The sequence below is a fragment of the Bos indicus x Bos taurus genome, chromosome 20 (genome assembly GCF_003369695.1).
Source record: "Bos indicus x Bos taurus breed Angus x Brahman F1 hybrid chromosome 20, Bos_hybrid_MaternalHap_v2.0, whole genome shotgun sequence".
Classification (NCBI taxonomy): Eukaryota; Metazoa; Chordata; class Mammalia; order Artiodactyla; family Bovidae; genus Bos; species Bos indicus x Bos taurus.
Genome location: NC_040095.1, coordinates 62,576,692 through 62,591,917, shown reverse-complemented (window position 1 = coordinate 62,591,917; position 15,226 = coordinate 62,576,692). Strand labels below are relative to the sequence as shown.

General features: G+C 39.9%; 1 protein-coding gene across 1 annotated transcript in view; it reads left to right on the top strand.

Annotated features, from left to right (window-relative positions):
* MARCH6 (membrane associated ring-CH-type finger 6) overlaps window positions 1-15,226 on the top strand; it is an 80,516-nt gene that overhangs the window by 21,065 nt on the left and 44,225 nt on the right. Inside the window, exons 2-5 of the mRNA XM_027520398.1 lie at window positions 5,531-5,627; window positions 6,416-6,489; window positions 8,271-8,414; window positions 12,944-13,016. Of these exons, the coding sequence (XP_027376199.1) occupies window positions 5,531-5,627; window positions 6,416-6,489; window positions 8,271-8,414; window positions 12,944-13,016 (388 nt within the window). The remainder of the gene's footprint in view (window positions 1-5,530; window positions 5,628-6,415; window positions 6,490-8,270; window positions 8,415-12,943; window positions 13,017-15,226) is intronic.

Below are 15,226 nucleotides of genomic sequence, written 5' to 3'. Positions count from 1 at the left end.
AACCACTGAACTACCAGGGAAATCCCCTGACACATTTTTAAAAACATGATCACTAAAATAGGAAAATTGCTAACAAAAGTTTTTATATTTGTGTGTGTATATTAAATAAACCACATGGTAAGTCCCTCTACTAAAGAACTTCGTGATAAAATTGGACTTGGTAGTGTTTAGTAAAATAGAAGTTCAGCTATGGTATTTTCACGGAGAAGGCAATGGCAACCCACTCTAGTACTCTTGCCTGGAAAATCCCATGGATGGAGGAGCCTAGTAGGCTGCAGTCCATGGGGTCGCAAAGAGTCGGACATGGCTGAGCGACTTCACTTTCACTTTTCACTTTCATGCATTGGAGAAGGAAATGGCAACCCACTCCGTTGTTCTTGCCTGGAGACTCCCAGGGACAGAGGAGCCTGTTGGGCTGCTGTCTACGGGGTCGCACAGACTCGGACACGGCTGATGCGACTTAGCAGCAGCATGATATTTCCAAATTGCATGTTTAACCTTTGATTTATATAGTTTAAACGTTTAATTACATAAATTTAAAATTCTCACAAATAGATCAATGTAGTAAGCCATCATATTGCCAGCATCTAGATTCAACAGATACAAGCACGGCTGACAGTTCTTTTATCTTAACTCTTTCCCTCTTGCTTCCCCACATTTCTTTTGGATTGTTTTAAAGGAAATCCCAAATATGATATCTTTTCATCAGTAAATGCTTATGTATTCTAAGAGATAATAACTTATTAAAAAAACTAACCATAATACCGCTATCATACTGCTTACTGTCTTTATCCTCCCAAGTTTTAAAAGGCCTGTCAAGGGGCTTCCCTGGCAACCCAGTGGTTAAGACTCCACACTTCCTCTGCAGGGGGCACAGGTTCTATCCCTGGTTGGGGGACTAAGACCCCACATGCTGTTTGGTGCAGCCAAAAAAATAAATAATTAAAAAAATAAAAATGCCTGTCAGTATTATTGCTATTAACATGATGATTACTGAATTCTCTTTAGGTTATCTCTATAGTCCCTTTTGTCTTTGGATATAGCCTACTAGGGATGTATGATCATGTTATCAAGTCTCTAAAATAATTATTATCTGTGATTAAGCTTGATATACACAGGTTCATTTGTTTTTGGCTTATTTTCTACTTTGTTTGATTTTCACTTTTATTATTATGTAAAAGAGTTACATGATTCTAAAACAAGATGATTTAGAAGCCTAAATATTCCCTTTTCTTTCCTTTTATATAATCAGTGGAGCTTGTGAAGTCTCTGATAAAATAATAATATTGTGTACGTGTGTATTTTGAGAGAGTCATAGTTTACTGTCAATTTTACTGTGGGGAAAAAAATTATATAGGGCAGTGGTCCTCAAACTTTTTTGGTCTCAGGATTCCCATAAATTCTTCTGAAAGACTCAGAAGAACTTTTTATTTGCCATATAAGAGAATAAAAACATTTAGAAATTTTTATTCACTTAACACACTCATTATGTGTTAATATACATTTTTCTTCATGAAAATAACCATATATTCTAAAGCCAGAATATTGGTGAGAAGAGTGGATTTGTTTTATATTTGCATATCTTTTAAATGTTTGGTTTAGTGGGAAGCAGCTACATTCAAACAGTTGTGTTCTGTAGTCTTTGGAAACCTGCCACTGTACACAGGCAAGACAGTGAGAGAAGACTCTCCGTGTTAGAGCGGAGATAGTTTTGACCTTGCAGGGCCCCAGTGAGTCCCAGTTCTGTACTGTAGACTCTGTTGAGCAGAGCTCTGGGGCTGATTTAGATTTGTTATGTTTGCTTAGTTTTGTGTTCCTTGGTTTGTCCTTTAGAAGGATGGAATCTTCTGAAAATCAGTGTCTGGATCTAATGGAGATCCAGTCTTCCCAATCGTGCTCAACGCCAGCCCTGCCTGCCCCTTGCGGCCCTCCTGTGGAGTGTGGGGGACTGTGGTGCCCTGGTGGTGGATGGGCGCACCCCGCAGTCTCCGTGGTATTCCCGCCCGCAGCGCCCGCGAGCCATAGGGGCCTCCGCGTGCGTATCTAGGAGGAGTCAGGCTGACCGACAGACGTTTGCCCGATCCTTGGTGGTGGTCCGCACGTTACCTCCCTGCGTTCCGCTGGCCAAGTGTGCCAACAGAGGCTCTCCCTGGCCCAACCGCAGTCCTTCGCCGCATAACTGCTGGCTGCCAGGGCGACGGGAGGCCAGCGGTGTTGCCACTGCTTCCCTCTGCCCTGTGTCCTGCCTGCCACACTGTCTCTGCTGCACCCTACTTCCTGCCCCCGGGGCCGCTTGAGTGCTGGGGGAGAGACAGCAAGAGGTGGAACTACTTGCCCTGTGACTGTACCTGCCCGCCCACACTTGTACTCAGACTCCCCGTAAGTGGGGGATCTTGTGGTGGCATATGCCGGTCTCTAAAGTTAATCCACAGAGGTCTAGGCATTTCTGCTGGTACCAACCCTGACATAGCGAAGGACTTTGAGTGCAGGTTTGGCTTCTACCTGCAGAACCGTGGCCATTCTAGAACTCACCCACGCCCGTGGGCATCTGCAGCTCAGCTCTGATGATTCTAGGTCACCAGGAGGGCATGTCCTGTGGCCCTGTTAAGTTGTGCCGACCAGGGCAACTGGGAATTGGGTGATGAGGAACCCAGATTTGGTTCCATAGAGGAAGCCTGGTAATGGACTATCCCAACCAAGGGGTAGCAGACTTGTTACTCGAAACCCAAGGGTGGAGAGGCAGTGATGAAAAACAGAACTGGTCTCTGAAGGTCTGGTAATTGGAATGAGTCCACTTAAAATTCTTTAAGGTGGATCCATTGCATGGCAAGTCTAGTACCTGCAGCCGAGGTGGTGGTGGTTTAGTTACTAACTCGTATCCAACTCTTGTGACTCCATGGACTGTACCAGGCTCCTCTGTCTCTGGAATTCTCCAGGCAAGAATACTGGAGTGGATTGCCATTTCCTTCTCTAGGGGATCTTCCCTGAGAAGGAAATGCATTGCAGGCAGATTGTTTACTGACTGAGCTATGAGGGAAGCAGCCAAGGTAATCTCCAGCTTCAATGGTAGGGTGTTGAGTTCGGCGCAGTTAAAATACCGTGTGATCTGCCGCCTGGGTTTACAGATGGGGAGCCTCCGCCCCTATCCCCACGCCCTGCTTCTCGACCTCCTGGCTCCTAGCCCGGTTTCCCTGGGCTGACGTGTGGGAGCTGCCTGAACACTGCCGCTGGAAATCATGGCATGGGACCGTGGTTCTGTTTTGTGTTGGAACTTTGCAGAGGCCGATTAGACGCAATGGCTGGGACGTTCCTACTGCACCGCTAGAGCTCAAAGTCTTAGATTGATGCAAAACGGACCAGAGTGAAAGCTGTTGCCATGGATGTTTTTATTAATTAAGGATGAAGGTGTAAAAAGGAGGTTCAAAGAGATTCTGATCCCATATTGTCTCTCCATAAACGATGCCGACTGCCAGCGTTATTTCCGGTAATGTGCGGGTAGCTTACCGGAAAGCAAAGTCCTTCCCATGATGGTAGCTGCAGTGTCTGGTTCTAGAACTGAAATTTAAAGGCACAGTGGTGCAATCTGTGCTTAATTTGATACAATTCAGATAACTCTCGACTCCATGGGAACCAGGATTGACACTTTTGATAGCTTTTTCCTGGGTGGTGGTGAGTGGCTTTTCTGTCTTCCTGGAGTGATTTGTCTGGTTTGTAGATAACAGGGAGACTAGTGTGCTAACCATAGGTTACCCCAAGCGCTTGATAGCCTTAACTTCAACAAATATTGTTTAGTTGCCCAAGATTGAGCAGTCACAAGTCTGTGATGCCCTTAAGTGGCCAGAACCGCACCACACTGCTCAGCATGTGTGCTTCCAGTCGGACGGGTGCTGGAGATTTCATTATTAAATCCGTTAGAGGTAGGCTCTGGGTTGCAGTTGTTAACTCATTAATGAGGAATTCCCTGTAAGAGAGTAGATCAGAAGTTTACATCAAGTCCCTGCCCCTTGTTCACACTGCCCATTGCCCTTCACATTCCCACCTTGGGGTTGGTATTTGGCCTTGGTGGTTCGCTGAGAAGCCGTTCTAAATGAAAGTCACTACCAGGTTTTGGTAGGTGGTCCTGCGGAAGGACCACATTAATGAACGAGAGAGCTTGATGGCGCGCTTTCAGTCCTCTGCATGTCACCCACCACCCCAGGCAGACTGACGGCGGTGCAGTTAGAACCACTTGGGGCAGGAGTGTGAGGAGGAGCTGCTGCCCTCTGGCGGCAGACCCATATCCCTGCACTCCCATGATGAAGATGAAAGTCACTCAGTTGTGTCTGACTCTTTGCGATCCCTTGGACTGTACAGTCGGAGAAGGTAATGGCACCCCACTTCAGTACTCTTGCCTTGAAAATCCTATGGACGGAGGAGCCTGGTGGGCTGCAGTCCATGGGGTTGCTGAGGGTCGGACACGACTGAGCGACTTCACTTTGACTTTTCACTTTCATGCATTGGAGAAGGAGATGGCAACCCACTCCAGTGTTCTTGCCTGAAGAATCCCAGGGACGGGGGAGCCTGGTGGGCTCCCGTCTATGGAGTTGCACAGAGTTCGACACGACTGAAGTGACTTAGCAGGACTGTACAGTCCGTGGAATTCTCCAGGCCAAAATACCGGAGTGGGTAGCCTTTCCCTTCTCCAGGAGATCTTCCCAACCCAGGGATCGAACCCATGTCTCCCACATTGCAGGCGGATTCTTTACCAGCTGAGCCACAATAGTTTCTGCTTAAGGCGGCCTCTGGCTGTTTCTCTCTGGCCTTCGTGGTCTTGGGGTGCCCCCTCCACACCCTGATTGTGTGTGTGTCTGTTACAGTGTCTCCCTCTAGTGGAGGGTTGTCCCCAGGGCCACTCACTGCTGTTTCTATAAGTCCTGAGGTAACGTTTTTGTGAAGTTTAAACTTAGGACTGGACTTAGGACTTTAAAGTGTTAGGAGAAGAATGTGATTGATTTTTGCTTATTTCTATCTATAGTCTGTTAATTATGAGGGTGTGCAGTTTTAGAGCTTCCCTGGTGGCTCAGACGGTAAAGAATCCGCCTGCAATGCCAGGAGACCTGGGTTCGATCCTGGAGTCAGTAAGGTCCCCTGGAGAAGGGCGTGGCAACACACTCCAGTCTTCTTGCCTGGAGAATTCCATGGACAGAGGAGCCTGGATAGTTATAGTCTGTTGGGTTGCAAAGAGGTGTCACGACTGACCGACTAAGCACCATGCAGTTTTAAAGAAAACCACTGTTTCTGTCATTTTCAATTTTTATTTATTTACAGAACTCTGATACAAAGAAACAATTGACCTTTCTATATAATAGGGATTTTAAGTTTCAGATATATTTGATTATCATCTTGATCACCCTTTTCAGTTCTCCATGATGTTAATGATGTTTTATGTAGTGACAGAGTCTTACTTTGACAAGCAATATTTTAGTCTTTGGTGGTCTATTTTTCATAAATTATAACCAAAATAATTCAGTTCTTCTTTTTTCATTAATAGACATATGTAGAGTGTGTCGGTCAGAAGGAACACCTGAGAAACCTCTTTATCATCCTTGTGTGTGTACTGGCAGTATTAAGTTTATCCATCAAGAATGGTGAGTCATCCTTTTGGAAAATTTTTGCCTGAGCTTCACTTTTGTCATCTGTATAATAAAGGGAACTGTTTCAATGACTTTTTCTGTAACTAGATATTTAAAAAAATTTTTTACTATGTTTGGAGATTATCCCTATTGCTTGTTACCAAGCCATGTCATTTTGGTATATTGTCTTTTGCCCATTTGTTTGTTTCTACTGTGGGGAGCTTATATGTTCATGGGGAATATTACGGTTTTGTGGTTTTGCTTAGGATGGTTATAGCTTACATTGAGGAAATGCTTTGTGTCAGGGAATACTCAGTGCTTCTGTACATTTTAGCTCATTTAATCCTTACAACAGAACTGCGAGGTTGGAGTATTACTGTCATTCGCATGAGGAAACTGAAGCATAGAAAGGTTAACTTCTCGGTGGCCCAGCCAGCCAATTAGTGATAGGCCTGGCCACCAGGCAACAGTGTTATTAAACCAGTGTTAGAACTGATGCTGATGCTTGGAGATTCTTTTTATATTCAGTGTTTTTGAGGAGATTACAGTTTACATTAATTAATTGTTCAGTTTAATCTCAGTTGCTTTTTAGTAGTAGAAACTCGTGTTTTTTAATCTTTATTTGTTATAATTCTGTACTCTTCGAGGGCATCAGTGATAAAAAAAAATTAAAGATACTCGAATTTAAAATCGTAAAAGCTCTGTGATATGTAAAACTTTAGTAAAGCAATATTAGTTTTCAGTGAAACCTCAAAATTTCCTTGTCATAAATATTATACTTATGAATATGTTTGTAATTGCAGCTTAGTTCAGTGGCTGAAACACAGTCGAAAAGAATACTGTGAATTATGCAAGCACAGGTTTGCTTTCACACCAAGTAAGTTCTTCAGAAGTTTTCACTGCACTTCTAGATTATAACTGGCTACCTAAAGGTGTTTAAACAGTTTTAAAGCAACTATGTTTGATTTAATTTGTTTTTGATAGTAATAGAAAGTATTGCTATAGCATTTTGGAAAGCATTTTTTAAAATTACATGTTAGCTTTTAACACACACATGTGTGATTTAATTTGTGAGATATTTCTTTCTTTCCCTTTTGTATTTTAGATGAGTTCAAACATATATGAAGGTATAATGAACCTAAGTGTATCCATCACTCAGTTGCATCCATTTTCAACCCATAGCCCTTATGTGTAGTCCCCTGTGCTCTTTAACAGCAAGCATTTATTGTCTCATAGATTCTGTGGATCCAGAATCTGGACCCACCTTTGTTGGCTGTCTCTGGCTCAGCATCTCTCATATGCTTGCAGTCAGTCTTGTCAGCTAGAGCCCCAGTGTCATTTGAAGGCTTGGCTTGGGAGCTGTGGGGTGAGGTCTTGTTCTGATCTCGCTCAGGTGTTTGTTAGGATTCAGTCCCTTGCAGGCCGTTTACTGGGGGCCTGTCTCAATTGCATGTGGGCTTCTCTGGTGGTTCCCTATGCTCTTGTTCCCACATCTCCATTCTTATTACAGAAATTCTATTTATGATTTCATATGTACATATTTTAGCATGTACCTCCAAGACAAGGGTTCTTTAAAAAAAAAGAAACAAAACAGCTATAATACCATTATTTACCCAGAAAAGTGAGTAATTAATGATGCCTTAAATTTGTCAAATGTCCCATCCCTGTTAAAATTTGGGATATCTTTTGAGTTAAAATTGTGTTGGTTGTAATAATAACAATAATAATGACAAATATTTAATTCACTTTTTAAAAACAAGACTTTTTAAGCTCAATGTTTTGTAAGCCTATGGTAAATATTTTGCAGATCTTTAGAATTCCAATTATAATTTATAAGTCTTTTGCCTATTGATTTATACTTAATATTATATACTTTATAAATAAGTAGATGTTCATACTGGCAAGGTATCAAGAATTTGAAGCATATTTTCACTCTGGGATCCTAGTACATTGCTCTTCTTTCTCTTCTGCCCCCTCCCCCAAAGCTTTTTATGCTTTAGTGTTTGTTTTAAGCATCTTGAACTGCTGGGTGTAAATTCTGTAAACTAGTGTTAATTTTACTTTGTTTTTATGTAAAGAGTATATATGATTAAAATCATAACAGTTTACCCTTTGAATGTTGATTGTGCTAAAATGGGAGCGGGGAGTGGCTAATGGACCCCACTGGGCTGTTTGCTCCTGTAGGAAGTAGCTCTGCTGCAGATTCTTGTGCACTGTGAGTGCTGCTGCTGAGGCTAGTATTGGGGGAGGGTTCTTTTTTGAGGACCTCTGTCAGCTTCATCTTTTGCTCCTACCGCTTTAGGTGATCTTTGATAACTCTGGAAACTAGTTGGTTATATTGTTTGAATGCTGAAATGTGTGTGAGTTAGCCTTGCATAAAGTTCCTGGCTCTTGAGTGAGGGGATGTGTACATCTCTTGAATCTTTTTTCCTGCTCAGAGGCCTATTTTGTTGGCTTTTATATTTATGTGATTTGCTCTCATAAATGACTTCTGGGTAAATGTAGTATTATGTTGTAACTATTTGAATTATTTTTCATATGGGACAAAATACTTAAGTGCAATGCAAAGGTCAAAAGTTAGATAGTTCTATATGCCTACAAAGTAACCTATTTTTGAATCTTCATGAATTTGAACTTTTTCCTTTTCCCCCCTTACAGTTTATTCCCCAGATATGCCTTCACGGCTTCCAATCCAGGACATATTTGCTGGACTGGTTACAAGTATTGGCACTGCAATACGATATTGGTTTCATTATACACTTGTGGCCTTTGCATGGTTGGGAGTTGTTCCTCTTACAGCATGTGAGTATTCATTTCCCTACTGCTGGAGTTGTTTAAATATTACACAACTGTTTAATATTATAAAATATTTTTTTCAGTGATATTTATTAGATATTATAATGTTGTGTATTAGGAAAGCCTCATTTAGAACATGTTATTTACCTGAATGAAAAACCATTTTTTAACAAGTGAGCTTCTTAAATGAATGTGGGAAACACAGCATACAGAGGCTAATAATGAAAGTTCGTGAGAGAATTAAAAAACCAAAATCAAAGCATAATTGAAAGGAAATTGACTTTTACTCTTTGAAGTTTATCAGAGCTTTCAAAAATGGCAAAAGATGTGTTTTTTTGAGATTTTTTTTTTTTTTTGTAATCCCCCTCTAAAAAACACATCCCCAATGGTCCTGGAGAATTGGGAAGTGTATTTTTCAAATATAGGAGTACTTCTGGGAAATTGGTATACTAACTCTTAGTTGATTCTCTCTAGGTTCTTTGTGTTCTTAAAGACATGGAGAGGAGTCAGTAGTATATGTGCCAGAGTATGTAGATAGGATTCTTTAGAGTTAAATGCAAACAAGATTTTTACATAAGTGTGATTAATATCCTCATATCTTCTTAAATAAGCTTGATGAATTATGAAAATCTTATGAGAATAGCAGAATAGGTACTATTCACTTGAAGAATGAATTAGTAAGCTAGAAGACTGAGCAAGTTCTCTGGGATATGACTCAGACAAGAAGTTGTAAGTATGAAGGAAAAAATTGAGAGATGGAGGCCACATCCTGTTGTTTCAGTATCTGACTAGTAACTAGTTCCAGAAGGTAAAAGAGAAAGCTGAGTCTGATAAAGGAAAGAGGCAAAGCTAGGCCCATTCTAAAGTTTTCCAGTGCTGAATAGGGTAGTGTATAGATATTATGCTTTCAGATTATCCTACAAAGTAATGACAGTCAGGCTGGCTGAATGTTAGAAGACAGCTGAAGCTTCAAAATTTGACAAAATTTTTGAACCTAAAATCTTCTAAAATTATTCAGATAGAAGGACAAATATAGACATTTCAATAGAGGCAAGGAGTTGGAAAGTTTACTACTTCAAATTATTTATGAAATAGTGTTTGAAGACATATTTTACTAAGGAGAGCAAGGAATCAAAGAGAAAGGTGTAATTTACAAAGAAAAACAAGTACTTCTTACAGCTAAATTACAATTGTTGTTAATCTACAATAATTGGAGTAGGAAATGGCTGCCCATTCCAGTATTCCTGCCTAGAAAATTCCATGGACAGAGGAGCCTGGTGGCTACAGTCCATGGCGTTGCAAAGAGTTGGACACGACTGAGCATGCATGCACTACAGTTTTTTAGGTGTCGATCTGAAACTAAAATTCTAGGTGATCTTCACATGAAAGAATCTTGTGAGGGGAGGATAGAAATGAGAGCGTTTTAGATTGTTTGTTTTACTTGTGGGGAAATTATAGATGCTTTAGACAAAACAAGAAAATATAGGCCTAGCCAAGTAAGAGTCCTGAACTAGCAAAGGTGATTAAGAGCAGAGGTGCCACCACTGTTCAGGGGAGGAAAGATGGTCATTTCAATAAATATATAGCATCAACTGGTGGGGCATATGGAGAAAAACGAACCATACCATCATCTCCCACCTGACCCAAGTTAATTTTAGATAGATCATAGTCTGATTGTGAACATTAAAATTTTAAAAATTTCTAAAAGATAATATGTTAGAATAACTGTAGAAGAAAACATTGAGAAATTTGACTTAATTAAAGTTAAGGTTTTTAATTCATGCTTAGATACGCTTAAGAGAGAAAGGCAAGCTACAGAGTAAGAAGGGGTATCTGCAGTTCATATATCTAACAAGGACTTGTATCCAGGATATTTGCAAGGAGTATATAATAAAAGAACTATTAAATCTAAGAGAAAGGCAGACAAGCCAATTAAAACGTGGACAGCAGATGTGAACAGGTGTTTCTGGAAAGAAGATTAAATAGCCAGTAAGCACGTGACAAGATGCTTAGTATCATTAGTCATCAGGGGAAGGTACAAGAAAGGTACTCTGCAGAATCAGCAGAATGGCTGAAGTTAAGGAAAAAAACAGTGCCAAATGCTTTTTATTGGGATGTGGATCATCTGAAACATGTATTCATCAGTGGTAATGAATATAAATATGGTATAACCATCTTGGAAAGCTGTTTGGCATTATCTTTCGGTGGTTAATATTTTCAATACATTATGACCCAGCAGTTCTATTTCTGGGAATATTGATTACAGAAATATTCACAGGACACAGCCTTGTGTCCACTGAAAGACTTGTATATAATAGTGTGATCACTGCAGCTCTGCAGATAGTAGTTTAAAACTGGAACCAACCAAGTAACAGTAGAATGGATTCTGTGCACTTATCCCTATAAGGATATTCTACGTAGTGATGACAAAAGGGCTGGCTGTCGTGACATAGGATAACATGGATGAACTTCACTTCTTTGAGAAAAAGAAGCCAGGCACAAAGAGTATGAATTGTATGATTGCATTTACCTGACTTTTTAAAATAGGCCAAACTGATCTGCAGTGATAGAGATCAGAATAGTGGTCACCTTGTGCTGGAGATACTGACTGGGAAGTGGCTTGAAGGAGCCTTCTGGAGAGCTAGAAATGTGGAGAATCTTATCTGGGTGGCAGTTACTTGGATATACAGTGATGTAAAAATTCACGCAGATACACTTAAGATTTATGTGAATTTTACCTTAATAAAAAAGTAACGAAACTTAGAGGTAATCACTTGGAGAATAGAAGTAAGATGGTGAGTTTTTATCCTAGGGAGTAGGAATAGGAGACAGTGAATAAAATTTGAAGTCCAACAAAGGACAGGAAAGACAAGAAGAGAGGACAGAGAAAGCTGAGTAAAAGTGATCACAGTAGCTGTGATCACTGTGTACATATGAAATTGTTCCACAACGAGAAAGAAGTACAAAACAGCCGGGGCTGATGTTGGAGAGATTTGTTAGCTAACAAAACACAGGAACAGTATTCACCAGCCAGATACTCTTCAAGATGAAACACTTTAAATGAGGAGAAGCATTTTATTTCATATTAATAAAAGAAAACTTAAGAATTTTTATGCATCAGCAAACAGGACTTAGAATGTAAAACATTCAAAGTCATAATGGAAAACTAACACACTTCTCTGAAATCAATAGATCAAATAATCAAAAATTAAGTAAGGACTTTGAGGATTTAAGTAACAGGTAACAAGCTTGATTTCTGTTCTGACTTGTTTACACATACACTCACACACAATTAAAATCTATGTCATACGTTAGCCAGAGAAGGCATTGGCACCCCACTCCAGTACTCTTGCCTGGAAAATCCCATGGACAGAGGAGCCTAGTAGGCTGCGGTCCATAGGGTCACTAAGAGTCGGACACGACTGAGCGACTTCATTTTCACTTTTCACTTTCATGCATTGGAGAAGGAAATGGCAGCCCACTCCAGTGTTCTTGCCTGGAGAATCCCAGGGACGGGGGAGCCTGGTGGGCTGCCATCTATGGGGTCGCACAGAGTTGGACACGACTGAAACGACTTAGCAGCAGCAGCAGCTTTAAGTTAGCAATGTGCCCATGACTGTCTTCATGTAGGAAGGTGTTGAACTGCCCTGTTTTTAAGCACACTAGTAAGGAGGCCTTTAATTTATGAATCCATTTTATCTGCAGACAATTGGCCTTCTGTCAGTTTTATTTTGCTATAAACATACTTGCTTTGAATATTTTATACACAGATAAAGCAATTTGTATTACAGAAAATCTGTTCCTATCTTTCTATTTTGACTTGACATTTGAAAACAGCCATTGAAGTTACTGTAAATTTTTGGTACAAGGCTATAGAGGATGCTTAAACTAACACACAAGTACTGGTTTGAAAGAAAACCTCAACTTTTGGGCCCCATTTCCAAATCTATTCCTGCATGTTCTGGTAAGAGGATAGGGAATGGCTGTATATTGACCTTTACTTCATATTTTCCCTTCATGGCCAGATTGAAGATTTTGTCCTTTAGTTAGAAGACCCTTGAATTTGTGTTTTTAAAAAATTGGTTGTTAGTTTGCTCTTCATAGCATTGAAGCATGTACTCTACTGAAAAGTCCTTTTAATTTCAAAAAGCGTGTACCCCCAAAACTTCATTTTCATGAGCAGATTCAATGAATTTTGAAATTCTAGGTTAAAAAAAAAATTCTCTGTATTATAATTTTGGAGATCTTTTCTGGATTCCTCCCCCTCTTTTTTCCAAACATCTAAGCTCATTCAGTAAACACAAGTAAGTAAATCTAGAGAGAATCTAAACTTTAAACATTATTGTGTAATACTTACTCTTTACTATCTCTATTTTTAATGCTTGATCTTTTTTTTTTTTTTTTAGTTTAGTATTTTGAGATTCAAACTTGCAAAGACTGTTTATTTCAGTGGCATTCACACTTTCCCTCTGTTTAACTGAATGACTGAGTTGTGATGAGAGCTGTGACTGTGCTGTTGTGCCCTTTCTTGGCAGGCCGCATCTACAAGTGCTTGTTTACTGGCTCTGTGAGCTCCCTCCTGACGCTGCCGCTGGACATGCTGTCCACGTGAGTATTGAACCTCATGGCGGTGGAAGGCCGCGCAGTGGGAACGGTGCTCATCTTTTCTTCCACATGCTTGGATTTGTTGTGATTTGAAAAGTCCTTCTATTCCTCTTACCTATTCTAACAGCTACAGGGGAAGCAATTGATATATGAGAATGATGTTTTAAAACATACCGTCTTAAAGGAGTATTTGCTAATAGTGGGAAAGCTAGTTAAGTAAGCTGTCACATAGTGCGAGAAAATCTGTTGTTACACGTAGATGCTGAGAGTTCCTTTAAACGTGTTTTTAACACAGATGTTTGAAGCCAGATATCTTTTTAAAATGTTTTTTTGATTGTTAGGTTATGGACTCTAAAAACTTGTTGACTGTAGCTTTATTGTATTTTAATTTGACGTGAAGCATTATAATTGCAGTTTCTTGGGAAAGACATGTGACTTATATTTTTATTATTGATGTTAGAATTAGAAATGCTGTGAATGATTAACTGTATCAAGATCATTAGAATATTAAGCTTGCAAAAGATTGGACCTCTGCTAAATCTTCTTTTGTACCCAACTGACCTTAGGTTTCTGATCCCTAAGTAAAGGCAAAGAACAATATAAGACTGTTTTTTAGAATAGAGGCATTCAGATTATATTATGAAAACAAGCCAAATGACAATAGAAGAGTGCAGGAGAGCATGTTTCATTTCTGATAAACAAGAAATCAAGTCTCTGCATCGTTATTTTGAATTATGGTTGAAAATACGTAGAAACATTAGATGTGTCAGCAGCTTGGTTTTCCTACTGGTGGTTTTACCTGCTGGTTTTACCTTTTTGGATAAAACAGTTAAGTTATTTATTTCTGTGTCTTTGACAGTATAGGAAACAGAAAAAAGGTTTTGGATTTTATTCACATTAGAACAGCTTCTGAAGTAATGTTCATAAGTAGATAGGAATCTTGGAAATAGGGCACTAATGGCTGTGGCCATGATAAAAAGGAGAAGCAGTGATTTGACACACTTGAGAATTTAGAAATAGTGTAATAATATTACCCTTTGTATGAAAATACTAACCTGTGAAGTGATTCAGTGGAAATAAATACGACAGCATTCCTATATCTGGACATCAGGTTTTTATCTCAGCCATCTAGAACACAATTGTAGTATGGAGGCAAGGAAAATCAGTCTTAAATGGCTGAAGTGTCATTCATTATGTCTCTGTGTTTATGACATAACTCACCTCTGGCTTTCCTTTAGAAATTGTATACTGAAAAAAAGCTCATGTTAAAAATATCAAGGGAGGTCAGAAAAAAGTTAAAAGTGATGAAAGTTACATTTTAACATCTATGAAATAATAAAATAACTGTTTCAAACAGGGTGGTCCTGTTCCATTTAGTTTGAGCCTGAGTTGTATTTATCATTGTATCTTTTGAGAGAACAGTGTAGCAGCCAGTCAGTATCCTGATTATTTAGAAAAGATGACTTGAGGTCCCTTGTGTGCTGTTCCAGTAAAGTGGGCTGTATTCCTTCTTTTATGGTTTCTGTTTTGAGTGGCAAAATATGTTAATATTTGCCAAAGCTTAAATTGGGAGGCTTTGGCTTTGTGAAAAACCAGGTGCCTATGGAAACCACCATGTCAGAAGTTTTAGTGTTTTGGTCTCAGGGCAGTATTCTACTTGCCTACCGCCTTTACTGTTTGTTGGTGGGACCCTTAAACATCTGATTGTTTGGCTGGTGTGGTCATTTAGGTTGTGCACTGAGGTTGTAACGGAAGGAACCCTGGCACCGGAATAAAGTTGCAACTTTTTGGTGACCTTGGGCAAATCATTGGACGGTCTGAACCCTTGTTTTTTCATCAGACAAAATTCATACTAAGTTTTTATGTGTATTTGTGAATTTAATCTTTGAACAGCCCACTCTTCAAAGTGGGCTGAACCCCACTCCCTGAGGCACGTTTAGAGATTAAATTCACAAATATATGTGAAAACCATGTGTGAATTTTGAGCACTGTTACTCAGTAGCACAGTTACCAGCAAAACGCAGAGCTGCTGCTTGCTTTACGTTGGCAGGCTCCCCTTTTCACGCCAGCCTGGTGGGTTAGGGCCACGCCTGAATTGCCTTCATGAGCTTCCTCACTGCCACCGGAAGAATACTGGAGGCTTGGTGGGGATCGTTGAAAGAAATTGTAAGCGTGGGTAGATTTTATAATCTCATGCTGCCTTTTAGAATGTG